The 27937-nt window shown below is 45.6% G+C and overlaps 2 protein-coding genes across 5 annotated transcripts in view; one reads left to right on the forward strand and one right to left on the reverse strand.

Moving 5' to 3' along the window:
* The window catches only part of LOC117354544 (oocyte zinc finger protein XlCOF6-like), a 68723-nt gene that overhangs the window by 14967 nt on the left and 25819 nt on the right, over positions 1-27937 (forward strand). Inside the window, exon 1 of one of the 3 annotated variants that reach the window (XM_033932254.1) lies at positions 27727-27875. The exons of the other annotated variants lie outside the window; for them this stretch is intronic. Within the exon in view, the coding sequence (XP_033788145.1) occupies positions 27852-27875 (24 nt within the window). The 5' untranslated portion in view covers positions 27727-27851. Of the gene's footprint in view, positions 1-27726; positions 27876-27937 lie in introns of those variants that run through there. 3 annotated transcript variants of the gene reach the window in all.
* Positions 418-27786, reverse strand: LOC117354547 (gastrula zinc finger protein XlCGF26.1-like). Of its 2 annotated transcripts, none has more exons than XM_033932256.1 (4): positions 27593-27786; positions 19401-19527; positions 7786-7899; positions 418-2433 (listed from the first exon to the last, which is right to left on the reverse strand). In XM_033932256.1, the coding sequence occupies exons 2-4, from the start codon at positions 19525-19527 to the stop codon at positions 734-736; spliced, it is 1941 nt and encodes a 646-aa protein (XP_033788147.1). In that variant the 5' UTR covers positions 27593-27786; the 3' UTR covers positions 418-733. The 2 variants fall into 2 exon arrangements, with proteins under 2 accessions (XP_033788147.1, XP_033788146.1); XM_033932255.1 differs by having other exon boundaries at positions 418-2436; positions 27593-27785.

The raw sequence follows: 27937 nt of genomic DNA on the forward strand, positions 1-27937 counted from the left end.
GGGTCATCTCCTAATAGAGCTTGACTCTGTTCACAAATAATTAAGACAAGAATATATAAAAGAATACGAACCTGAGAAAGAGAATGTGAAAATGCAATCAATTCATCACTTTAGTAGGTAAACCATTAAGTTATTGTGTGAACAACAAAGTTTTTAGGGCAGTGATTAAAGCTACAGCCTCAGCACCCTGGGGTTCTAGGTTGAAACCCACACTGCTCCTTGTGACCCTTGGCAAGTCATTTAATCTCCTCATTGTCCCAGGTACATTAGATTGTGAGCCCACTGGGACAGACAGGTAAAAATGTGTAAGTACCTAAATTCATGTAAACCATTCCGAGTTCTCCTGAGAGAACGGTATAGAAAATTGAATAAAATATGAAAACTGAGTAAAAAGCTTTTTTACACTCAATACATGTAAACAGTTGATAAACTTTATTATTTTATGTCATTTTAAATCTGAATGCTGAGTGAAGCTTTTATTACATTCCATACATGTAAAAAGTTTGTGACCTGTGTGAATCTTCTTGTGAAATTTTAGATCTGAAAACCAAATGAAGCTATTACACTCAGTACACGTAAACAGATTGTCTCCTGTGTGAATCCTCTGGTATAATTGTAGACCTGAAAGCCGAATGAAGCTTTATTACATTTAGAGCATGTAAATGTTTTGACTGCTATGTGGGTCTGTTGGTGAACTTTTAGAGTTGAAAGCTGAGAGAAGATTTTATTTCATTCAGTACATGTAAATGGTTTGTACAGTGTGACTTATTTGGTGCCTTTTTAGAACTGAAAGCCAAGTGAAGCTTTTCTTACACTCAGTACAGGTATATGGTTTGGACCCTGTGTGACATATTTGGTGTCTTTTTAGAACTGAAAGCCAAGTGAAGCTTTTGTTACACTCAGTACATATAAATGGTTTGTGACCTGTGTGAATTTTTTGGTGTCTTTTTAGAGTTTGAAGCTGAATGAAGCTTTTATTACACTCAATACAAATATATGGTTTGTGACCTGTGTGAATCCTTTGATGAAATTTTAGACCTGAAAGCTGAGTAAAGCTTTTATTACACTCAGTACATGTAAATGGTTTGTACCCTGTATGAATCAATTGGTGTCTTTTTAGAGATGAAAGCCAAGTGAAGCTTTTATTACATTCAGTACATGTAAATGGTTTGTACCCTGTGTGAATTATTTGGTGTCTTTTTAGATCTGAAAGCCAAGTGAAGCTTTTCTTACATTCAATGCATGTAAATGGTTTGTACCCCGTGTGGATACCCTGGTGAAATCTTAGAGCTGAAAGCTGAGTGAAGCTTTTATTACATTCAGTACATGTAAATGGTTTGTACCCTGAGTGGATCATTTGGTGTCTTTTTAGATATGAAAGCTGTTTGAAATGTTTATTACACTCAGTACATGTCAACAGTTGGTACTCTTTGTGGATCATTTTGTGTTTTTTTAGATCTGAAAGCCGAGTGAAGCTTTTATTACATTCTGTACATGTAAATAGTTTGTGACCTGTGTGAATATTCTGGTGTAGTTTTAGATCTGAAAGCCGAGTGAAGCTTTTATTACATTCTGTACATGTAAATGGTTTGACTGCTATGTGGGTTTGTTGGTGAATTTTTAGAGCTGAAAGCTGAATGAAGCTTTTATTACAGTCACTACACGTAAACGGTTTGTGACCTGTGTGAATCATTTGATGTCTTTTTAAAACTGTACGCTGAGTGAAGCTTTTATTACACTCAGTACATGTAAACGGTTTGTGACCTGTGTGAATCATTTGGTGTCTTTTTAAAACTGTACGCTGAGTGAAGCTTTTATTACACTCAGTACATGTAAACGGTTTGTGACCTGTGTGAATCATTTGATGTCTTTTTAGATCTGAAAGCCGAGTGAAGCTTTTATTACACTCATTACATGTAAATGGTTTTATTGCTGTGTGGGTCTGTTGGGGAATTTGTAGAGTTGAAAGCTGAGGGAAGCTTTTTTTATGTTCAGTAGATGTAAATAGTTTCTCATTTTTATGATTCCTTTTGTGCATTTGGAGTTCTGAAAACAAAGGCAAGCTCTTATTACATTTAGGGCAAATAAAGTTGATGCTGCTATTGTGTGCAATACATGTGAATTCTTTCTGGTGTGTTTTTCCTTTCTCTCCTTCTTGTTGGAATTTAGAAGACACTATATCACTATTATTCATTTGGAAGGGTCTCTCTGCTAGGTGCCTCTGGTCCTCAAGGATGTTGCTGATCTCTCTGTCATTTCTCTCACACTTAGTGACTCCGTCCCTTGATTCTCCTGCAGGGTCTCTCTGTTCCTTTGATTCCCGCTTACAGTTCTTCTCAATTCCCCGAGAAATATTCTCCCAGACATTTTCTGATTGTGTTTGGATTTCTTCCATTTCTACAGGATTCTTCCATTCTTGTGAGATCTGTTTATCTGCTGGATATAAACAGAAGATATTACTCATGAATTAGAAAACAGCAGTGGTATCTACGATAGAACCTTTATAGAATAAGAGGAAGTACATGTTATATCACACCAGGATTTTCCATGTGTGGCTTGAGAATTGGTCAGTTTCCTATGTGCAAAGCACATCTCCACATAATGCAAGTTTGTATGATGATGTGATGTTCCTTCCTTGTCAGTGAGTAGTGTTAAGGGAGTCCATTCTATTAAGGGTGTCAAAAATCCGAGTGTGTCAAATCTGTTCTAGACTATTAATCTAAGTCCGCATGTATGTGCCAGTATTTAGGTGTGACCACTTAAGCCATATCAGTAGCAGGTGTAAATGCGAATGCCTAACGGTCGCCACTTGCACACAAAACTAATATGTGATTTCTATATTGTCTCATTTTATAGTGGGGTTTTTTTGGTGTTTTTATCTTATAATTGGCTGGGGGCTTTTTTGTAATCCATTTATGTATTGAAAGATTAGGTTCTTACCTTTAAAAATCTTCTTTCTTGTAAATCCACCCTCTATTCCTGAACAAGTGGGTTATGCATCCCATGTCACAAGATTGCATATAGGAAGCCTCATTTACATAATTTTTTAAATCCTCCCCTCTTACCTCAGGACTGCCCTCAAGGCTCTAGTTCGTGCAAAAGCAGTCACACCTGTAGAGATATAGACTAGAGAATGACGTGGGTAACTCACCGAAACGGGAAGAAAAAAAACCTGGTTGCAACAGGTACAGGGACAAGATCATTCACCGCCCCATAGAGGGGTGAATGGCCTTGTCTCCGCAGTTAAGTGAGGCAACGTGTGCAAAATACCTATCACACATCGCGATCGCGCAGTCCAGCAGCCCCCTTTTTCCTTCCTCTTGATCGCAGAGGTCCAGGCATCTCCCTCCCTCCCTCCCCTTCGCTGGCGATTTTCATTTTTCTGTCTCTGAGTGGCAAGAGTCTTTAAACAAGTTGTGCGCGGCTGCCTGAAACTTCTCTGATGCAACTGGAAGTTGCGTCAGAGGAGAAGTTTCAGTGTAGCCGCATGCAACTTGAGGAAAGACTTGGGCCGTTCAGAGACAGAAAAATGAAAAATCGCCAGCGAAGATGAGGGGAAGGGAGGGAGGGAGATGCTCGACTGTGGCGATCAGGAGGGAGGGGGCTGCTGAACTGCATGAAGGGTACAGAAGAAATGTAGAAAGAGAGGGGGAGGGGAGAAGATGCTGAAGGAAAATGGGTAGGAGAGAAAGGGGATAAGACGTTGAAGGAAAGTGGGGAGGGGAAAGAGTGGAACAGATACTGAAGGAATGTGGGGAAGAGAGAGAGAGAGAGGGGTGCACATACTGGATGGAAGGAGGGGATAAAGAAAAAAGGGCTCATGCTGGATTGGGGAGACAGATACCAGACCTGAGGGGAGGAAAGGAGGAGAAAGATGCTAAAAACCACTTGGGGGAGGGAAAGAAAGATGGAAGAGAAGAAGACAGAGATGCCAGACTATGGGGGGAGTGGAGGGAAGAAGATGGGTGCCAGACCAATGGGAGGGGGTTGGAGATGGAAGGGAGAGGCACATTAACAGAGCAGATGCCATGTGGAAGAGGTAGAGAAAAGGCAGGCAGTGGATGGAAGGAATAGAATGACGAGAAGATGAGGAAAGCAGAAACCAGACAACAAAGGTAGAAAAAAAAATTTGATTTTTCTTTTTTTTTTATTTTAAGTTAAAGTAGTATATTAGTTGTATTGATCCAGTTGAAGATCTCTTTCTCTAGTTCAGCAGCCAGAACTTTGATTTATAAAATGACAATTGTACAGAATATTGTTTAATTTTATACTTTAATAAAACAGTATAAAACTATTTGAGGCTTGTGCGGATGGTTATTAGTATCAGTTGGTTTGCGGGAACAGGGCCGAGCTCGCGGGGAGGGGACTTTCCACCTGTCATTCTCTAACATAGACAAAAGGGAGAGTTATGGGGAAACTCCCCGACAAATAAGTCAAATTTGCTCATAACATAAAATGTCACAACAATCAAACAATTGAAATAAGTTTCTAAACAGTATAAACTTGAAAGAAACTGCTATAAGGCAACACAGCCTGTACTAACAGAGGGGGTGCCCTAGCTATAACATATTCTGGTCAAAAAACCATAAGTCCAGCTGATTAATTAAGGCAGATAATCAGCGAATTAGGGTGGGTTCCAGGAATAGAGAGTGTGGATTTACAAAAAAGATTAGCAAAGGTAAGAATCTAATCTTTCATTCTTGTACAATCCCACTCTATTCCTGGACAAGTGGGACATAACAGAGCAGTTCCACAGAGTCAGGGTGGGACTGATGAGCCTGCTGTCAAAAACAGAGGAACCAAAAGCAGCATCTGCTTGGCTGCCACATTGATCCTGTAAAACTTGGTAAACGTATGCAAGAAGGACCAAGAAGCAGACCTGCAAATCTCCTCAGCAAGCTATGTTATCCTATTGCTGTTTTCGGAAATTAATTAAGACCACTTTGTTCGATAAGTTTATTACTTAGTGCGTTTTATTATTGAAATTCTATTTTACAAATATTTGTATTTTTTACTGTATTATTGTATTTCGCTGATTGTCCAGCTCTTTTTAGTGTAAACCACCTAGAACTTTTGGTTAAGCAGTATAAAAGAATAAAGTTATTATTATTATTGCCGATGACTCTGCCCAAGAGGCAGAAACGCCTCTAATAGAATAAGCCCTCACAGAAAGTGTGTGTATGGGGGGGGGGGCTTCTTTCCGACAGCAAAAATAACCATAAGAAATAACCATAAGAATCCATCTCGAAATATAGTAACATTGTAAATTAAGGCAGATAAAGACCTGAATGGTCCATCCAGTCTGCCCAACCATACATGCTCCTTAAATTAATCATTTAATTTAAATGGTCCTTTTTCTTAAATATTTCTGGGCCAGAAACCCAGAGTCCTACCCGATAGTCTGTTTAGGTTCCATCTACTGCAGTCTCCGTCAAAGCTCACTCCAGCCCATCTTAACCATCCCAGCCATCAAAACCCTCCCCAGCCTGTCCTCAACTGAATGTCCATATACGAGACACAGACTGTGCAAGCTTGCCCAGTACTGGCCGTTCCTTCAGTGTATACCCATTATTTTCTGATTAGAGATCCTCTGTGTTCATCCCACACTTGTTTGAACTCTGTCACCGTTTTCTTCTCCACCACCTCCCTCGGGAACGCATTCAACGCATCAACCACCCTCTCCGCAAATAAGAATTTTCTAACATTACTCTTGAGTCTACCACTCCTCAACCTCTGTTTTTACCATTTTCCTTTCTCTGGAATAGATTTTGTTCTATGTTAATACCTTTTAAGTATTTGAACATCTGAATCGTAAATCCCCTGTCCCTCCTTTCCTCTAAGGTATACATATTCAGGGCTTCCAGTCTCTCCTCATGCATCTTCTGCTGCAAATCTCCTACCATTTTCATCGCCTTCCTCTGGACTGCTTCAAGTCTTTTTATGTCCTTTGCTAGATAAGGTCTCCAAAATTGAACACAATACTCCAAATGGGGCCTCACCATCAACCTGAAATGGTGGCTCTTGAAGCTGGCCAGCCTTACAGGCAGGACCCACCAGTACGAACAGGTGGTCAGATACCTGAAACTTTTTCGTGACTTCCAAGTACCGCAACAAAAGCCTGTGCACATCCAATGACCTCAGCACTCAGTCCTGCTCTTTCGATCCTGAGGGAATAAAGGTAGGCAGCCAGGCCTAGAGACTAGAGACAACCTTCGTAAGAAAAGAGGGAACAGTATGCAGAATCACGTTGGAATCCATAATCTGAAGAAAAGGATCCATGCAGGATAAAGAGAGAATCTGCCTAGGCATTTCTGGGTGTGATTCCTTTTTCCTTCTAAATGCTTTATTTTTCCTGTGGCATGTTTTTGGGCATAAAATTAATGGAATTGCAACTATAGGAGTACCGTGCTGGTGAAGTGAAGACAAAGTCCAGACACAGTTTTTTGTTGTTTTGAACTATAGCCGGACTGTGTCGTTTGTGAAGCCAGTGTGGCAAGGCTGGCTCAGAGTTTTGATTTCCTTTATGAGACTGTGTTTAAAAGCTATTGATGCCTACTGACAATACCAACTCAGGCTGAGCAGGGGTCAGAAATAAAAGCACAAATTTTTGTTCAGTTCTGGGTGTGCGTTTTCCTTGCTTGTAAGGTATTGGTTACTTACCTGGTATTATACACACTAGACAGGTGCCTTGGGAAGGAACACGCCAAGCCCGTATACGTCACAGATAGCCCGGTCCGCTATGCCTATCAGGAACCGCAGCTGCGACAACACCCTTTAGAATTGGGCAAGATATCTATGCTATCATGCTATGATTGAAGTCTACAAAATCCTGAGTGGAGTAGAACAGGTACAAGTGGATCTATTTTCACTCCGTCAAAAATTACAATGACTAGGGGACACTCAAAGAAGTTACAGGGAAATACTTTTAAAACCAATAGGAGGAAAATCTTTTCACTCAAGAGAATAGTTAAGCTCTGGAACACGTTGCCAGAAGTTGTGGTAAGAACGGACAGCCTAGCTGGTTTTAAGAAAGGTTTGGACAAGTTCCTGGAGGAAAAGTATATAGTCTGTTTTTGAGAAAGACGGGGGGGGGAGGAGAGGGGGGGAAGCCACTGCTTGCCCTGGATTGGTAGCATGGAATATTGCTACTCCTTGGGTTTTGGTCAGGTACTGACCTGGATTGGCCACCATGAGAACGGGCTACTGGGCTTGATGGACGTTTGGTCTAACCCAGTAAGGCTATTCTTATGTTATGTCTTTGTGGTGAACTTAGATTTGGGGTAGGGAGTATTCAGCTGGTGTTTTACTGTTGGGCCACCTAAGGGTTACATAGATTTAGAAACTTTTTAGAGCGGGGGTCATGCTTGATTTTCAAGCACTGCAGGAGAAGTACTCCTTCACAACTGCTGATTAGGTCCAGAAGAACTGGTAGTGAATTATTGCTTAAGTAATAATGCAGATGTGTTTCTGACTTGGGAGGGTGAGAAAATATAAAGAACATATACGTAAGCATGGATTAATGAGAGAAAGCCAACATGGTTTTAGTCAAGGGAAATCTTGCCTCACCAATCTACTGCATCTCTTTGAACGGGTGACTAAACATGTGGATAAAGGTGAACCGGTTGATATTGTGTATTTGGATTTCCAAACAAGGCACTTGACAAAGTACCTCATGAAAGAGGTACTGACTCCCCAAAGGTTCAGGAAACAGTGTTTGTTATACTAGAAATGAAGGTTACACCTCCACTCTTTATCTCACCAGTTTTACCCCAGTTCTATACTCACCTGAGCAGCTGCTTTTCCCAGTCTTTCTTTCCTCTGATCCAGGCTCTCCTCTGATGTAAGGCTCTTCCCCTCGTTCAATGCGGGATATAATCTCAGGGATGGGATTTGAAGAGCCTGTTTTGGGTATAAGAGAACTGCATTAGGTTTTCCAAAATCATTCTGAGCCTGATTTCCTGAAATTCAAGAGTTAGGCAAATTTCCAGCATAAAGAAATTCACTAACTTCACCAAACAGAAATATTCAAACCCTTGGTTAAATAGAAACAGCCCTGCAAATCTCAGAGAAGTTACATAAACCATCTTCTTTAGAGTCTAGTTTCCACTCTACATAGGGCAATTAATTGATTACTAGCTTAAACCTGAGCTGTGTGGATAGACTTCGTTGCCAGAGGATGTGGTAAGAGCGGATAGCGTAGCTGGTTTTAAGAAAGGTTTGGACAAGTTCCTGGAGGAAAAATCCATAGTCTGTTATTGAGAAAGACATGGGGAAAGTCACTGCTTGCCTTGGATCGGTAGCATGGAATGTTGCTACTCCTTGGATTTTGGCCAGGTACTAGTGACCTGATTGGCCACCGTGAGAATGGGCTACTGGGCTTGATGGACCATTGGTCTGACCCAGTAAGACTATTCTTATGCTCTCTACTGTGTCTCTGTCCAGGGCTCCTGCCTGCCTCACCTGCCTGTCCATAGATTTAAGAAAAGAAGAATCATATATAAATTTTAAAAGACATTTAAAAGCACACTTTTTTCAAATGGCTTTTTTAACTTGAAAAAATAAGTTTGGGACTACAGTTTGCATAATGCTGTTATTTATCTTAATACAATTTTTAGGGTATTGATTATTTTAATTTACTGTTGATAAATTGATGATTATAGGAAGATTATGGATTTAAAAAAAAATTCTTTCTTTTCTCTTTCTTTGATACGAATGGAGTTCTTTCAAAATTATTTGTAAAGTGGTACCTCGGTTTACGAGTGCACCGAAATCAGCGCCTCGGAAACCGAGCGTGGCTTGATTTACGAGTGCCCCCCCCCCCCCCGCAATTCGGCACCCTCCCCCCCTGCCGCGATTGGGCATCCCCCCGCCGCTTCTTACCGTCATCTGGGCACCGGCACCGGCATGTCCTGTGCATTGGTGCCAGTGCCCGAAGATTGGCCTCCTCTTCTGCTGGGCCTTGAGCATCTGTGTATGCTCAAGGCCTGCGAGTTCACGTTCTATCTCGGAGAGGCCCAGCAGAAGAGGAGGCCGATCTTCGGGCACCGGCACCAATGCACAGGACATGCCGGTGCCGGTGCCCAGATGACAGTAAGAAGCGGCGGGGGGGTTGCCCAATCGTGGCCGGGGGATGCCCAATCACGGCGGGGGGGGGGGGGGGGGGGTGCCGGATCGCAGGAGGGGGCCTTCGGGGTAAGCAGTGCCGGTTCTCGGGGGGGGGGGGGGAACTTATCAAAGCGAGTTTCCATTATATCCTATGTGGAAACTCGCTTTGATAAACGAGCATTTTGGATTACGAGCATGCTCCTGGAACGGATTATGCTCGTAATCCAAGGTACCACTGTATTTGCATATTGTAAACTGCTTTTATCCTTATGGGGCTGCATACGGGAAATGTGAGACAGCGTTAACTTTGGTTACATTGTTACAAGACCGGAGCGGTTGTGGGACGGGTCACAGCTCCACTGCAGCAAAAGATAAGTCCAGGCTGACATTTTAGTGTGTAAGATCTATCCTAGTATGTGGTGGTATGAGACGGTGATTAGCTGTGATGGTCTCATTAACAACCTGCTCCGTGTTTGTCACCAGAGGTTGCTTGTTGGGTCTGAGCTTTTCACATACACATTTATTTATGAAGTTTTATTAGGTTAAAAAGAGTTTAAGGTGATTTGTGAATTTGATGTATATTTTGATCTCCTGATTTAATTATTTTTGATTTTTCATTATATTTTGAGTTCAATAAACATAAAGTTCAGAGCAGCTTGGCTCCACCTTCATTTCTGATGGGGCAGCCTGGCCCCAGGGCAGCAAAATCTATGGAGACCACCCCTTACATAGACCTTTAAAGTCCTTTGCTTGGGGTTTGGCTTACGCACTTTAGTCGTCATTGTATTGTTTGTATAGTGGGTTTTATATTAACATTTTGGAAGGTTTTATTTCAAAGTGTTTTTTTGTCATTGTTGTTTTACTGTTCATGTAAGCCCGTATTACAGAAAACTACACTGGTTGCCTATGGAGGCAAGGGTCATCTTCAAGTTTGCCTGCCTCTGCTTCAAAACCATAACAGGTTCATCCCCAATCTACCTGTCGCACCATTTTGAATTTCCAGGCACCACTTGCGCACGTAATGCCTATCTGTTTGCCTTCCCATCCTTGAAGGGCTGTATCTACAAGAGATTCCTCGATAGATCACTGTCATTCCAAGCAGGCAAATGGAATAAATGTCTAACCACCCTCATTTCAAATTCACCCTCCTACCTAACCTGACTCTTTCCTGCCTTCTTGTATCTCTGAAATACTTCCGGATATACCTGACTACTCTCGGCTTGCTAATGTAATTTGAAAGTCTTTTCTGTAACATCGCTGTCTGTGTACAGTCTCTTCTTCTGTAAAACACTTGTGGTATTGCAGTATACAAAATAAAGTTATTATTATTATTCTGAAATTGACTATGTGCCTGGGAGGGGGAAGAAGAAGAGTGGTATGTATTCCAGCTAAAAGGGGAGACAACTCCTTAAAATATCATTCAGGAAAAGCACCTTGTGAAACTGTGCTACAGGGGAATTCGTATTTAAGCCTTCTTTACTTTGAAACAATTTTTATTGAACAAGCCCCCCAAAAAACACAGTAGAAAAAAATAACATTTGTTCAGGAACTATACAGCAAGTATACCCCGATCCCAATATCCCATCCCCACCCTCTCCCTTCATAATAAGATAAACCAGAACATACAAATGATTAGTGAGCTGTCAGAAGAATCAAGCACAAGAGATAACAGAAGAAAAATGCTGCAGGCATGAGGAAAGAGTAACCAGCAATATGGTAACAAAAAAAAAGGAGCAAGTATCCCAACCCATGTAACTGAGGAGGCCTGACCAAGACTAAAGCGAAAGTTGGACACTCAGGGCCCTGGACTATGATGAACCCCAAGAGACAATGTATAGGGTCCTCCCTCCCCCCAGAGTCCTCCACCCAAGAGAAAAAAAAACAAAACCAAAACAACCAGCAAAGTTTCAACCAAAAACAATAACAAAAAAACAAAGGAAGGACAGACCAAGCTTAAGTCTTCTTAATATTTGCTTGATGGGAAGCAAAATGTCACCATTTCTGACCTTACTTTGTCCCACTGGTTAGATGAATTGTGAATTACTAAAATGTGGCTTCATAAACATGATCATATTGTACTTTCAGTTGCTCTACCTGCATATGTAGAATTTTTGTCTTGTCAGTGTGAAGTGACTTGTTTTCTGGTTTGTGTGTGTTTTTTTTAATTTTTATTTTATACATTTCATATTTTATATCACCATATCATTGGGGAAAATGAAAACAGAAAAATAATTACATAAATAAAATAAGGCAATACAATTACAAAGTCCACCCACTACATAATAGCAATAAGATCCCAAAATGATAGGAAATTAAGAAAACAATAAAATTCTTAAACTATGAGCATCTTAACCCAAGAGACTTCCCTCCAAGACGGTTTTATCAGTGAACACATGAGATTACATTAAAACATGCACATCTTCCCTAGCCCTCAGGAAATTTTCTGCTTAGGATCATAAAATTGAAACTGTTTCCCTTGATAAAGAATGCAACAAACACATGGAAATCGTAATACAAAATTAGCTGACAAAGCCTGCACCTTAGGCCTTAATGACAACAAAAGATTAGGTTTTTACCTCTGCTAATCTTTTTTCTTGTAAATCCACCCTTTAGTCTGGGAACAGGTGGGAAGTAGCGTTCCCAGGCTAGCCAGGGGCTGTAGGAACTTCATTTAACAGAAATTCAGCCCCCTCCCACAGCACTCATCCCCTGGAGCATGCCCCCTGGTCACCAGTCTTCAAGCAGCCAGGAATCTCTACAGAAGAAACAAAAGAGAGGAGAACGGGGAACTCCCCGCCAAACAATTAATTCTGTTCATGTTAACATATTCAAAACAGCAACAATTCAAATCGGAAAACAGATTATGAAACATTAAAACCTGAACTATAAAACAGGGTTATAGGGAGACACAGAAGGGTGTGAAAACCCAGAAACCCCACTAACTTAACTCCATAGTTAAACAGATGGCATTCGCAGAAAGGCTGGTCTGAGATTGAAATCCAGCTTATCAGTAATTGGCTAGGAAATCTGCAAATCGGACAGAAATAGGGCAGGCTCCCAGAATAAAGGGTGGATTTACAAGAAAGAAGATTAGCAGAGGTAAGAACCTAATCTTTCGTTCTTATACAATCCCCCTTTATTCTGGGAACAGGTGGGATGTAACAGAGCAGTCCCTAAACATCAGGGGAGGGGAAACCAATGAGCCCGCTGCCAATACCAATGCCCCAAAAGCAGCATCCTGCTTGGCCGCCACATCAATCTGATAAAACTTGGTAAAGGTGTGCAGGGAAGACCATGTAACTGTCCTGCAAATCTCTTCCAGCGAAACTGCTGTAGATTCTGCCCAAGAAGAAGACATACCTCTAGTAGAATGAGCCTGAACTCCAAGGACTTTTTCCCCTGTCACCACATAGGCAACAGAAATGTCTGTACGAATCCATCTGGAAATGGTAGCCTTAGAGGCAGGCCTACCCTTACGGGCAGGACCCGAGAGAACAAACAAATGGTCCAAGAGGTGAAACTTGTTGGTGAACTCCAAATAACAAAGTAGAAGGCGGCAAACATCCAGGGACCGCAAGATCCGGTCCCGGGCCTTGGAACCCAAGGAAATGAACGCTGGAAGACGAACTTCCTGCTTCACATGAACGACAGAAACCACCTTTGGGAGGAAGGTACCTTCTGCAAGAGCACTGTGGAATCTGTGATCCACAGGAAAGTATCCCAGTACGAGAGGGCCTGAAGATCCGAGATCCTACGGGCAGATGTGACCGCAACCAGGAAAAGTCTTGATGGTTAGATCCTTCAATGAGGCCTACTTAAGGGGTTCATAGAGTGGACGAGCCAGCGAGTGTAGAACCAGATTCAGTTTCCACATCGGACATGAGAGACGCAATGGAGGCTTCAGCTGAACCGCTACCCTCAAGAAACTGACAATGTCCGGATGAGACGCTAAGGATCCTCTGAGTGATACAGGACCTAAACAAGACCCGTGATCTGAACCCTGAGAGAAGCCACAGCAAGGCCCTTTTTCAGGCCATCCTGCAGAAAGTCCAGAACCTGTGCCACTGAGGGAACTGAGAGGTCCACCTGGGAACTTGAACACCAAGCCTGGTAACACTTCCAGGCTTTTGCAAAGGCCGCAACAGTGGACTTCCACTTGCTATGCAGCAACGTAGCAATGACCGTGGTCGAATAGCCCCTGGCTGTCAAGGCTGTGCGCTCAATAGCCATGCCATAAGACTAAAGCGATTGATCCCTGAGTAAGAAGACGAAGGTAGCAAGGAAGCTGAAGACCCTGACCATGCTGGAGCTGAACCAGATCAGCATACCACAGTCTCCTCGGCCAATCCGGGGTCACCAAAATCACCAGGCCCCAGTGTTCTGCAATGCGATGCCACATGTGTCCTATCATAGGCCACGGGGGAAAGATGTAGAGGAGACCGCCCCGAGGCCAGGACTGCCCAGAGCGTCCAGGCTTTTACTGCTAGCCTCTCGCCAACGGCTGTAAAATCTGTCCGCTTTCCTGTTCTTGGCGATCACCATGAGGTCAAACGTGGGACAACCCCACTGGTGCCTGATGCACTCGAACGCTCTCCTGGAGAGAGATCACTCTCCAGGATCCAATGTTTGTCAACTGAGAAAGTCCACTTGAACGTTTTCTATGCCCATGTGTGCCACGGACAGAGCTACGAGGTACTTTTTTGCCCAGGAAAAGAATAGCCGAGCTTTCATGCTCAGAGGAGGGCTCATGGTGCCTCCTTGCCAGTTGACATAGGCCACCGCTGTTGAATTGTCCAAGAACACTCGGACAGCTTGTTGATGGAGACACTTCTGCAAATGTAACAAGGTGAGGCGGATCGCCCTCAGCTTCAGGCGATTGATCGACAACTTGCTCTCCGAGGGCAACCATCAGCCCTGAGCCGGGGCAGACATACACACTGCCCCCAACTGAAGAGACTCCTGTCCGTTGAGAGAGTCACCCAGCCGAATACACCTTCGGAGAGCTTGGAAAACTCTGGCCATGGGGTAAAGCTTTGCCATGGCCCGAGCGCATTTCAGAGGACCCTCCGGGTTATCCCAAACCTCCAAAAGAATATGAAACAGATCCAGATTATCAGGAAAGGAGGCAGAGAGCGGTCTTTGATCACTTAACAAAGAACATTCCGCCTGGACCAGCTGATCCGACTGCAGGTTTAATTCCCACAGGGATTCTGAAATGAGATCCTCAAGACGACTAGGCTTGGAAAAATCTACGAACGGAAGGTTCGTCCGCTAGATCTCAGGACCCATACAAATCTTGATCACGAAAGTCAGCTAGGTTAGCCACATCAGTGGATGCCCCCAAGGTGCCCTGAGGAAGCAGAGGGATGGAGATGCGGACATGATGGCAGGCATCATCCGCCTTCATTCTGGGGTCTTCGTCTGGGAGCTCAGAGACAGACTGGAGTCCAGCGGAGGGGAAAAACAAGCAGGCTGGGTTGGCTTCTGATGGGGGGACCACAGGCATGGACTTTTTAACCAAGTATGCCTGATACATCATAGTCACAAAATCCGGGGGGAAAAAAAATCTCCCGCGGCAATGGCTTCTCTATGCGCCTCAGACTTACTTCCTCTTTTACTAAGGTGCGTTAACTGATTAGTGCATGCTAAATGCTAACACGCCCATAGACTAACATGCATGCATTAGCGTTTAGCACATGCTAATCAGTTAGCACATCTTAGTAAAAGAGGGCCTTAGAGTGCTTAGATGCTCAAACCGCTAAACCAGGCAGGCAAGCAGCTACTCACTGTGCTATATGCTGAAAAGGAGAAATGGCAGGCAATACTGAAACAGCATGCAGGGAGATCTCAAGCCTCAGGAAACTGGAAAGCTGGATTTCAAGTCTTCTGACTGCCTCACCTGCCTGGTCACCTCGGTCAGTGACTTCCAGCATTAGTTAGGGAAGGTATGCAGTCCGGTTCTGATCCCGAGCGTGCCTCCACAGAACCGCGCACAGCCTGCACTCCACCCACTAGCGGACAAACTTGGGGTGAGCTAGCTTCCAATCCCGGAGCCCCAAATTGATGTGCAGGCTGTCCAGGGGACTTACTGCAGTGGCAGGTAACCCCCCCCCCCCCGAGGTAGATTTTATTCCAAAATCTGTGATCTTCTGCAGCAAGGATGTCTCCACAGGGTATTTCCACAGCACAAGGGCAAAATCGTGAAAAAATTAAAATAATACACTAAATTTCAGAAATGAAGCACGAGCCGAAAAGATGAGCTCCTACAGCTTGGCTTGTAGGGATACAAAACTGGTGTCCAGGGATCATGCTCCAGGGTATGAGTGCAGTGGGAGGGACTGAATTTCTGTTAAATGAAGTTCCTACAGCCCCTGGCTAGCCAAGGAACAATACTTCCCACCTGTTCCCAGAATAAAGGGGGACTGTACAAGAAAAAGGCTTTACGCCTAATTTGTGTATTTTTTGCTAAATCTGGAAAAATTCTTATTTCTGATCTGAACAGAGTTCTGGTTCTAATCTGCTCATAAATGCACTGGAATAATGATAATTGTACAAATATTTCCAATCAAATATTGTTTATTAAATTTAACAGAAATCTTGTTTCAAAAGACATTGGAGACCCATTACCGTCAAGAAGTGTAACTCCCACTTCTCTGACTAAGGTCTCAAAATTCCATCCTGCTAAGTTTACTTATATCCTATATAATAAAACCCTAGCCACGCATGCGCACTCCTACTTGCGTGTTCTATTTTCCCTGGTCCATGTTCTGTAGGTTCGTGGCCGCAGGAGTGCGCATGCGTGAGTCCCCAGCCCCTACCTACACTCACAGGACTGGCCACCAGCGCTGGACTCCCTGCTCTCCACAGGATTGGTAAGTCAGTTCTCCCGATGTCTTGCCGCCCCCCCCCCTTCCTGCGGTCCCAACTCCAAACCTGCCCACTCCAGCAGCCTGCAGCTCTCTACACACGCTGCTTCAGGTCCTTCTACTGCCCTGATTTACTCTGGCACGTCCCTGATGACATCATCAGAGACGTGACAGAGCAAATCAGGGCAGTAGAAGGCCCCGAAGCAGCGTGTGTACAGTGCTGCAGATGCTGCTGGAGTCGGCAGGTTTGTCGGGACCACGGGAAGGGAAGGTAAGCGGCAAGGGACTAAAGAAGCTGGCTAGACCGCGAAAAGGGAAAGGGGGTAGGGGAAACACTGCTGCTGTACAGGGAAATGGGGGGGAGAGAAATGCTGCTGCACAGGAGGCAGGGAGAGAGACAGACAGATAGATAGAAAGAAAGACAGACAGCAGGAGGAAGGGAGACAGAAAGAAAAGAAGAAAGACACAGGGGCAGGGAGAGACACAGAAAGACAGATAGACAAAGGGGGCCAGGGAGAGAGACAGACAGAAAGAAAGACAGCAGGAGGGAGAGAGAGACAGAAATAAAGACAGACAGATATATATTCTAGCACCCGTTAATGTAACGGGCTAAAATACTAGTATACCTAATATATGACGACATTTTATTGCCTACATATAATTGGTCAAGAATACTTGATACCATATAAGGCTTGTACATGCATATTGGGGGGGTGTCTTTCTCCCTCACATAAGAATTTCTAAAAGTTACATTTTAATACTAGCTTATATCATTTATAAAAATGCAGAAGGAAATAAAGAAAAAGTACTGCAATATACTTACAAAAGAAAAATTATCCATACACACAGCTTTAAATATTTTCTCCTTTCTCCCATACTACTGAGTCACTTAACAGGGTGCACTGAAGATCCTTTGTCTCAGTGAAAGAGAAGGGGAGTGGCCAACCCACTCCCACAAAATCTAGTTTTGCCTATATAAATCCTCCAGTACATATTCTAATCTAAGACCTTCAAAATGAAAGTTCCTACATTTGTATTTTAATAGTTTACTAAAATTTAATTCATCATATATGCGTTTTGTATATCCAATTAGTATTTCTAACTTTACTCTGCAAAAAAGGGGGACCCTGGAATGTAATTTCTGTAGTAAGAAGAAAAAGTCCATCTTTAGAGCAACCAGGTCAAAGGCCAAACCTTATCTGCCAAACCTTATCTGGAGACTAGACTGTGCACACACTGGAACAATGGAACTTCATAAAACTAAGCTACAGCCCCTGGTTTATCTTCTCTGGCCTTCAACAGAGCTTATCTATTAATTCTAGTGACCTGAAAGAATGCCTACTCTTCTTCTGTTTACAGTGACCACAGCACAGAGCACATATATTTTTCAGATTAATATATTATCCCATGTTTGTCTACCTGGTTTGTGTTCTGGTTCATCCAATTGTGATTTTATATAGCCGCTCATAAAACCATCTCCTCTGCTCTTGGATTAAGTCCCTATCTTATCAATCAAACTCTAACTAGTAAATCCTAAACAATGGGAAGAAAGTGTAGTGGCTATTTTTATTTCATGCTTGCCCATTAACCACATACCTGTCCCATTTTAATAGGCTGCTACCCCCTAGGCTCATTTGAGACAAAGGGCCACATCAGATCCTAAAAAGTTTTGCTTCCAAGTATCTTAAGGAACGCTTCAACACCGAATTGCGGTCCAGCTCACAGGCAAACAAAATCAAAAGTGTTGTTCTTTGCGTGGTCATCTCCAAAGAAGACGATTCCAAAAATGTTGTCAGACCCATAGTGCCTCCATTCACTCCATGGCCTTTTGATTTAATATCGGAGTGACTTTATCTGTTCTTGCTGATTACAAGTAAATGTTGAGGAGTGGCCTTAGTGCAGTGGGCTGAGAACTAGGGCAACCGGGTTCAGTTCCCAGTGCCGTTCCTTGTGACCCTGGGCTAGTCACTTAATCCTCCATTGCTCCAGATACAAAACAACTCAGATTGTGAACCACTAGGGATATGTAAACTGCTTTGGTTATAGTACAGAAAGGCCGTTTACCCAGGCCCTGCAGCAACTATTGGAAGCTGATTGCCTTCTTTTACAGTTAGGAGCATTTAATTTGATGAGAATTTCTGAGTCTCTGTTATCAATAACTGCTTAATGTCCCTCTAAAGCCCCCAATTTTCTCTTCCTTCGAGATTTTAATATTCACGTTGATGCAGCTCCAAAAGGGTCCCTTGCTGGAGTTTTTGTCCCAGTGCATAAAAAAGGTCACCCACTGAATTTGGCTCTGTTTATACCAGTGGTCTCAGACTCAAACCCTTTGAAGGGCCACATTTTGGATTTGTAGGTACTTGGAGGGCCTCAGAAAAAAATAGTTAATGTCTTATTAAGTCTTAATAATAATATTGTCATTTATAGCTAAAGAGACATATGATCAAGAAACTGTTTTATTTTACTTTTGTGATTATGATAAACATACCGAGGGCCTCAAAATAGTACTTGGAGGGCCACATGTGGCCCCCGGGCCGCGAGTTTGAGACCACTGGTTTATACAATGTGGCTAATATTATATGAAGGACTGTAGATTTATCTTCAGATATAGCGGTGTGGTCTGAAAACTTTTTATTACATTTTGTTTGAAAAAAACAACAAGAGAGGTTCTGGCTCCCTAAAGTGTTTCGTGTGCAACCCAAAAGGGAACATGGCCATGGGAGGGGGGGTAGGTCAGGGAGGGTTTTTTTCCAAGTATTTAAGTTCTGTATTACAGAATACCAGGGTTCTGCGTCCAATTCGCACACCAGAATTTCCACCAGGTGTCGGTAGGCCTAAGTCCTCATGCCCAAAGTTGCTAGGTTTGGATTTCTAAGCACTATTTATTGAATCCTCCCCCCCCAAGATGTCTTGTCTGCAGAGGATTTGGTAGGGCAGTTGTTTGTCGAAAGGTAGAGTTTAGTGGCTGAGGAAGTAGACTGTGGCTTTGAAGCTGTAATCAGCTGAGCCTGCAGGAGGGAGGGCAGCAAAGACAGTACAAAATGGAGCTGACAGGAGGAATGGGGGAGGGGAGGAGCTGTTCCTGCTGTTTTGCTCTTCTGAGCAGGCACCAGACACAGATCCTCCCCCTTTTGCCGGGGCTGCTTTGAACGAATAGCATGCATATAATTTCCATAATTTAAATCATTTCCAACACTGTATTTATTACTGTGCTGCAAGTGTTGTGCATCCTGCCCTCAGCCTCTCATCCTATGGTGATCATTGCCTCCAAATCAACTGAATTCCATTCTCACCAGCGTGTGCACTGCTGAGAAGATATAAAGCAATCACTGCAGCACTCACTCACTTTCCCACCAAATTACACTACCTGCAATACTCTTTATAATAATATTCCAATATTTCTAATAAAAATGTAAAGATATCCCTTACCCAATGAGATCAGGATCTCATAATTCTCCTTCATCACCTCCCTGTACAGGTCTTTCTGCCCTTGATCCAAATACTCCCACTCTTCCTGAGAGAAAGAGACAGCGATGTCCTCAAACGTCACCCGCATCTGAAACACAAACCAAAAACACACTCAGCACCTTCTGCATCACCATCTGGAGACCTCCTAAAGCTCCTTCTGTTCCTTCATTTCTTACTCTACAGTCAGAACTACCCTGCAAGTAGATAAAACGTCTAAAGTTTAGGGTTTTCTTTTAGACCAGGGGTGTCAAAGTCCCTCCTGGAGGGCCGCAATCCGGTCTGGTTTTCAGGATTTCCCCAATGAATATGCATGAGATCTATTTGCATGCACTGCTTTCATTGTATGCTAATAGAGCTCATGCATATTCATTGGGGAAATGCTGAAAACCCGACTGGATTGCGGCCCTCCAGGAGGGACTTTGACATCCCTGTTTTAGACTCTTCGCTTACATTTGAAGATCAAACTTCTAATTTATGGAGGAAGATTTTATATATGATGAGAAGATTTAGACTAGTGAAGTCGTGCTTTTTTGAACAACAATTTGCACGGTTGCTTCAGATGTCAGTGTTAACCTCAACTTGATTACTTTAATTCTTTATATTTGAACTTATCATGAAAACAATTGCAGTTGCTCCAGCATACTGAAGTTAGATTAATTTTTGGTCTAAAAGATATGAAAGTGTTGCAGTGGAGAGGCATAATTAAAACAATCGTTATTTGGTCTTGGAGAATGAGATGTACAGTGTCAGCATCTATGAGACAAACTTGGTTCTTTTTATTACATAGAGCTTTTTGGACCCCAGTTCGTTTACAAAAGTTGGATAGCTCTAAATCTAATAGATGCTGGCACTGTAATCTAGAAGTGGGGACATTGGATCATCTAATTTTTTATTGACCCTGCATTAGGAATTTTTGGAATTCAATTTGGTCTCAAATAAATTGCTTATTGGAAAATCATGTGGAAATATCATATGATACTGTTCTGTTCGGTATGTCTATGAGGAAAAAAAGTCAATTATCAGCACATAACAATAAGCTTTTGATGATAATGACGGGTGTTGCTATGCAACATATTACTAACAACTGGAAAAATTATAGTAATCTCAATTATACGTTTTGGTAGAATTCCCTGTGTCATATTTACAAGATGGAAAGAGCAATTGCAATACAGAAAGGAAGTTATAAAAATTTTTTAAAGATATGGAGACCGATGGTTGATTTTTGTAGTGAATAGGCATCATTTTTCTTTGATAATATACATAGGGGGGTGGGGAGATTGGAAGATAAGATGTAGCAAAATTGAAATTTTGAAGGAATATGATAGTTTTAATCTATCTTCTATCTATATATATAAAATCGGAGGTATGTATGTGTGTATGTATGTATGTGTGTGTGTGTGTATGTGCCGCGATCACGCAAAAACGGCTTAACCGATTTGAACGAAACTTGGTATGCAGATCCCTCACTACCTGGGGTGATATGTTCTGGGGGTCTCGCGGCCCACCTGCACACGTGGGCGGAGCTACAAACAGAAAATCAGATTTCACCCATTCATGTCAATGGAAAAAATGTAAAAAGCTGCCTTTCTCACAGTAATTCCAACTACCTGGGGTGATATGTTCTGGGGGTCTCGCTGCCCACCAGCACACGTGGGCGGAGCTACAAACATAACATCATATTTCACCCATTCATATCAATGGAAAAAATGTAAAAAGCTGCCATTCTCACAGTAATTCAAAAACGGCTTGACCGATTTGAACGATACTTGGTATGCAGATCCCTCACTACCTGGGGTGATTTGTTCTGGGGGTCTCGCGGTCCACCTGCACATGTGGGCGGAGCTACAAACAGAAAATCAGATTTCTCCCATTCATGTCAATGGAAAAAATGTAAAAAGCTGCCATTCTCACAGTAATTCTAACTACCTGGGGTGATATGTTCTGGGGGTCTCGCGGCCCACCTGCACATGTGGGCGGAGCTACAAACAGAACATCAGATTTCACCCATTCATGTCAATGGAAAAAATGTAAAAAGCTGCCATTCTCTCAGTAATTCAAAAACGGCATGACCGATTTGAATGCAACTTGGTATGCAGATCCCTCACTACCTGTGGTGATATGTTCTGGGGGTCTCGTGGCCCACCTGCACATGTGGGCGGAGCTACAAACAGAAAATCAGATTTCTCCCATTCATGTCAATGGAAAAAATGTAAAAAGCTGCCATTCTCACCGTAATTCCAACTATAAAACACTTTCTATGACACTATAACCACTAGGGACATCGTTTCTATTCTACCACGGACACCATACATATAGAGTTTGTATGTTCTAACTGTGTTTGTAACTGTTTCCTTCATGCACCCCAGTTCTTAATGTTATTACATTACGAGTACTCACATATGCTGAACTAGGAACACAGGTTCCATTCTGAACCGGGAAACAACTGCATGGAGTTTCTTTTCAACCTGAGTTTCCACATATTGAGTTGTTTTAATCAATACTGGAACTTTTGGATGCCACTTATTCCAACAGATCTTCCTTTTCAGTTTAAGAGATTGCAAATTCCAGTGAGACTTGCATTCTCTATCACAATCAACAAATCACAGGGACAGACTATTACATACTGTGGAGTGCATTTAAGATCCCCCTGTTTTTCCCATGGACAACTCTATGTTGCTTGCTCAAGGGTTGGTTCACCCAAGAATTTATATGTTCTTGCTCCTGGAGGTGAAACTAAAAATGTTGTTTATAATCAAGTTTTGTGTTAGTTGTATTGTATTCATTTTGTCAAATATTTCACATTATAATTTGAATATTGTACTTTTTATAAAGCTGTTAAAAAATAATTTCATTCACCACTATAAAGTATCTTTATTTGATTCCATTTACAGTGTTATTGCCATAATTAAATACCCGTGCAACGCCGGGGCATCAGCTAGTGATTGTACAGAAAGATGGGAGGGGGGAGGGTTTTTAATTAATTTACATATTAAGAATATAATGTATGATGTTCAAGTGTTATACGATAGTATTTCATGTTGTTTTTTTTGTGCACTTGATGTAAGTTTGAAAAAGAATAAAGAAATTAAAAAAAACAAAACAACCCAACAATCGTCTACGTCAAATCTGGTTGTATGGTGCTAGATGTCCAAAGTCAGAAGTGGGAAAATGTCCATTCTCAAAAAATAGATCTACATTTTTTTAAAAAAAATTGTCTATCTGGACATTCAGGCCATTGATCGTCCAGACCGCCAGTACCACATTTTCGATCAAAAATGTGTCTAAGTCCCAAATGCCCAGAACAAGACTATTTGGACATGGGAGGGACCAGCATTGTGCTGCAAAAGAACACGTGCAGAGAGGGGGAGAGGCACTGGCGGCAGCCGACTGCCTACAGAATGTGCCTTTAGCCGCGAGAAGCAGTCTGCTGGGGTGCTAGTGCCTCTCCTCCTTCCCAGCCTCTCGCGCCACACAGTTTGTGATACATTCGTGTTAGAGGAAAGGCATTCAGGTCAGCCACCAGCAGTGTGCAGGATCTGCTGCCAGCAGCTGGAAGAGAAAGGCTGCGTGGGCTAGGGAGGTACATAGACTAAACCGTGAGTGGACATTGCCAGGCAGACAATCACGTTCAGGATGTCAGCGCGCTGGATTAAAACACAATTTTAAAGCGGTTCGAGGGTGTGTGTGTGTGGGGAACCCCCCCCCCACTTTACTTAGAACAGTTGGCGCTCCCGTTGGGGGGGGTGTTGGGGGAAAGCCCCCATTATAGAGGAAACAGCTTTTTTCCTTCTTTTTTAGGGAAAAATTACAGTTTCCTCTGTAATTGGGGTCCCTTCCAACGGGAGCGCCAACAGTTCTAAGTAAAGTGTGGAGGGTTTCCCCTCCACACCCCCTCAGAGTGTTTAAAAATTGTGTTTTAATCCAACATGCTGACATCCTGCGCGCAGTTTTGACTCGTCACTGGGCTAGGGGGTGGGATAGAGAGGGAACCCCTGGACTTTGCATGTTTCTGTATGCTTGAAGACTGGTTTCAAGAGATAGTTGAGGTTAATGACATTGGAATGGGGATTTAAAAGAGCAAAGCTGGTCTGTCCCCAAATTGACTGGGACTGGAAAAGCCTTTTGAGCAAAAAAGCCTTTTGAACCTTTTCCTTTTTCTGCAGTGTTCTGAAATGTAAAGCTGGAATAGGACACTTGTCAAAAGCCTCTGTCTTATCAATGCTTCTATTGTGTGCCTGACAGGTAACAGGGAGCATAGCATGCTCTCTGGCTAACTTAATAGAACAAATACTTGCTAATGAGGTTAGGGGACGTTTTTGAAGGGGCACATTTAAAAAAATCAGTTTTGAAGCCTTGCGACCCTTGTTCTCTCTCATACCATTTACTCTTCTGGTGATAAAACCTCTCAGAAGCTGCTCAGATAGTTGCAAACACACCACTTCTGCTGAGGTTTCTTTTAAGAAAAAATACTGAAAAAGAGTTTTCAATGGTCTTTTTAAATGGGTAGCCATGGTGTATGTGCTCCCTCTGACTCATTTTCAAGCTATTCTCAACAGTTTAGGGGGCACTTTCAGAGAGCAGGCTGGGTCTTTTTTAATGAATTAGACAGCTCCAGATTTATTTTTTTTTAAGGAGCTGGAATCAAACCTACCTAGCCTTTGCATATTTCTTTTCAAACAAGAACCTGTCAATGTATAGCAAGGATTAAAATATCAAAATGTAATTTGATTTCACTACACATATGTCTGGTTTCTACTTAAAAATTCTGGATTTAGGGGAACATTAAGTACTTTGTCATAGTGATACTGTCCTATTTGTCTGTCTGATTAGACTGCAAGCTCTACTGAGCTGGACTGTCTCTTGAATGTTTTATGTACAGCGCTGCATCCATCTAGCAGAACTACAGAAATGGCTGTCTGGCTACATGGTGCTAGGGTTTGGTAGGGTGATTCAGTGGGGTAATGAAGGAGGTTGGTGCCCCCATCCAGTAGCGTAGCAGGGGTGAGCGATGCCCCTCTCCTGACCTCTTCCCCGCGTGTCCCTCCCCCAACCTCGTGCCACCCCTGTACCTCCTTCCCCTCCCCTGTGCTACCCCCTCCCCATCTTCCCCCTTCCCCATATCTCCACCTGCCCCCTGTGCCAACCCCCTTCCCCCCTCCCTGTGCGTCCCCCATTCCCCCGTGCCTCCCTATCCCCTGTTCTCCCCATCCCCCCTCTCCTATGCCTCCCTATCCCCTCCCCATCCCCCTGACTCCCTCCTTCCCCCATCCCCTCTTTGCCTCCCTCCTTCCCCTATCCCCCTCTCCTCACCAACTCATCCCCGTCCCCCTCTCCTGTGCCTCCCCATCCCCCCGAGCCTCCCTCTTTCCTCCATCCCCTGTGTCTCCTTCATCCCCCTCCCCATGCCAACTCATCCCTGTCCCCCTGTCCTGTGCATCCCTATCCCCCTGTGCCTCCCTCCTTCCCCCTCCCCAAGCAAACTCATCCCCGTCCCCCTCTCCCGTGCCTCCCCCATCTCCTCCCCGTGCATCCCCATTCCCCTGTGCCTCCCCCCTTCCCATCTCCCCGTGTCCCCTCTCCATCTCCCTTCCCCTGTGCCAACTCATCCCCTGTCCCCCTCTCCTGTGTCTCCCCCATCTCCTCCCCGTGTATCCCCATCCCCCCTGTGCCTCCCTCCTTCCCATCTCCCCCGTGCCTCCTCCATTCCCCTTCCCATCTCCCCTTCCCATGCCAACCCATCCTTCGTCCCCCATCTCCTGTGCCTCCCCTTTCCCCCATCCCCCTGTGCCTCCTCCATCTCCCTTCCCCCCTGACAACCCATCCCCGTCCCCCTCTCCTGTGCCTCCCCCATCCCCCCGAGCCTCCCTCTTTCCTCCATCCCCTGTGTCTCCTTCCCCCTCCCCAAGCAAACTCATCCCCGTCCCCCTCTCCTGTGCCTCCCCCCTTCCCATCTCCCGTGTCCCCTCCCCATCTCCCCTCCCCCGTGCCAACTCATCCCCGTCCCCCTCTCCCGTGCCTCCCCCATCTCCTCCCCGTGTATCCCCATCCCCCCTGTGCCTCCCTCCTTCCCATCTCCCCTCCCCATGCCAACCCATCCTTCGTCCCCCTCTCCTGTGCCTCCCCTTTTCCCCATCCCCCTGTGCCTCCTCCATCTCCCTTCCCCCCTGACATCCCATCCCCGTCCCCCTCTCCTGTGCCTCCCCCATCCCCCCGAGCCTCCCTCTTTCCTCCATCCCCCGTGTCTCCTTCCCCCTCCCCAAGCAAACTCATCCCCGTCCCCCTCTCCTGTGCCTCCCCCATCTCCTCCCCGTGCATCCCCATTCCCCTGTGCCTCCCCCCTTCCCATCTCCCCGTGTCCCCTCCCCATCTCCCCTCCCCCGTGCCAACTCATCCCCGTCCCCCTCTCCCGTGCCTCCCCATCTCCTCCCCGTGTATCCCCATCCCCCCTGTGCCTCCCTACTTCCCATGTCAACCCATCCTTCGTCCCCCTCTCCTGTGCCTCCCCTTTCCCCCATCCCCCTGTGCCTCCTCCATCTCCCTTCCCCCCTGACATCCCATCCCCGTCCCCCTCTCCTGTGCCTCCCCCATCCCCCCGAGCCTCCCTCTTTCCTCCATCCCCTGTGTCTCCTTCCCCCTCCCCAAGCAAACTCTTCCCCGTCCCCCTCTCCTGTGCCTCCCCCATCTCCTCCCCATGCATCCCCATTCCCCTGTGCCTCCCCCCTTCCCATCTCCCCGTGTCCCCTCCCCATCTCCCCTCCCCCGTGCCAACTCATCCCCGTCCCCCTCTCCCGTGCCTCCCCCATCTCCTCCCCGTGTATCCCCATCCCTCCTGTGCCTCCCTCCTTCCCATCTCCCCTCCCCATGCCAACCCATCCTTCGTCCCCCTCTCCTGTGCCTCCCCTTTCCCCCATCCCCCTGTGCCTCCTCCATCTCCCTTCCCCCCTGACATCCCATCCCCGTCCCCCTCTCCTGTGCCTCCCCCATCCCCCCGAGCCTCCCTCTTTCCTCCATCCCCTGTGTCTCCTTCCCCCTCCCCAAGCAAACTCATCCCCGTCCCCCTCTCCTGTGCCTCCCCCATCTCCTCCCCGTGCATCCCCATTCCCTTGTGTCTCCCCCCTTCCCATCTCCCCGTGTCCCCTCCCCATCTCCCCTCCCCCGTGCCAACTCATCCCCGTCCCCCTCTCCTGTGCCTCCCCCATCTCCTCCCCGTGTATCCCCATCCCCCCTGTGCCTCCCTCCTTCCCATCTCCCCTCCCCATGCCAACCCATCCTTCGTCCCCCTCTCCTGTGCCTCCCCTTTCCCCATCCCCCTGTGCCACCTCCATCTCCCTTCCCCCCTGACATCCCATCCCCGTCCCCCTCTCCTGTGCCTCCCCCATCCCCCGAGCCTCCCTCTTTCCTCCATCCCCTGTGTCTCCTTCCCCCTCCCCAAGCAAACTCATCCCCGTCCCCCTCTCCTGTGCCTCCCCCATCTCCTCCCCGTGCATCCCCATTCCCCTGTGCCTCCCCCCTTCCCATCTCCCCGTGTCCCCTCCCCATCTCCCCTCCCCCGTGCCAACTCATCCCCGTCCCCCTCTCCCGTGCCTCCCCCATCTCCTCCCCGTGTATCCCCATCCCCCCTGTGTCTCCCTACTTCCCATCTCCCCTCCCCATGTCAACCCATCCTTCGTCCCCCTCTCCTGTGCCTCCCCTTTCCCCCATCCCCCTGTGCCTCCTCCATCTCCCTTCCCCCCTGACATCCCATCCCCGTCCCCCTCTCCTGTGCCTCCCCCATCCCCCCGAGCCTCCCTCTTTCCTCCATCCCCTGTGTCTCCTTCCCCCTCCCCAAGCAAACTCATCCCCGTCCCCCTCTCCTGTGCCTCCCCCATCTCCTCCCCGTGCATCCCCATTCCCCTGTGCCTCCCCCCTTCCCATCTCCCCTCCCCCCGTGCCAACTCATCCCTGTCCCCCTCTCCCGTGCCTCCCCCATCTCCTCCCCGTGTATCCCCATCCCCCCTGTGCCTCCCTACTTCCCATCTCCCCTCCCCATGTCAACCCATCCTTCGTCCCCCTCTCCTGTGCCTCCCCTTTCCCCCATCCCCCTGTGCCTCCTCCATCTCCCTTCCCCCCTGACATCCCATCCCCGTGCCTCCCTCCATCCCCCCTCCTTGTACCTTTTTATCTTTTGGCACCAGCGCGGGTCCTGGAAGTGATGTCAGAGAACGCCAAAGCCGTGCGCGGTATTGAGAGGGGGGCGAGCGCCCCTAACTACGCCCCCGTCCCGTGCTGCCGCCAACCGTTTGAAACGTTCGCCGGCGCCCCGCCTCGCCTCCCTTCTGACGTCACGTCCTGGTTCCACGAGCGGGAAATGACGTCCGAAGGGCGCCGAAGGCGGAAAAGGCGGCTGGCGCGAGCCCTCGTTCGTCTTCGGAAATGGCCGAAGGAGCCTCTGCCCAGGTAAGAAAAGGAGGCTCAGGGGGGATCTGGCCATTGGCTATTATGGGGCTGAATTCCAGACA

This window comes from Geotrypetes seraphini, chromosome 2 (genome assembly GCF_902459505.1).
Source record: "Geotrypetes seraphini chromosome 2, aGeoSer1.1, whole genome shotgun sequence".
NCBI classification, from domain to species: Eukaryota; Metazoa; Chordata; class Amphibia; order Gymnophiona; family Dermophiidae; genus Geotrypetes; species Geotrypetes seraphini.

Excerpts from the sequence above, each read along its gene's own strand:
- LOC117354547 (XM_033932255.1), bottom strand. The coding sequence starts at position 19,527 with ATGCGGGTGACGTTTGAGGACATCGCTGTCTCTTTCTCTCAGGAAGAG. Across the intron at positions 7,900-19,400 it reads TGAGATCCTGATCTCATTGG|GCTCTTCAAATCCCATCCCT; the intron begins GTAAGGGATATC and ends TACCCAAAACAG. Across the intron at positions 2,437-7,785 it reads TGGGAAAAGCAGCTGCTCAG|CAGATAAACAGATCTCACAA; the intron begins GTGAGTATAGAA and ends GTTTATATCCAG.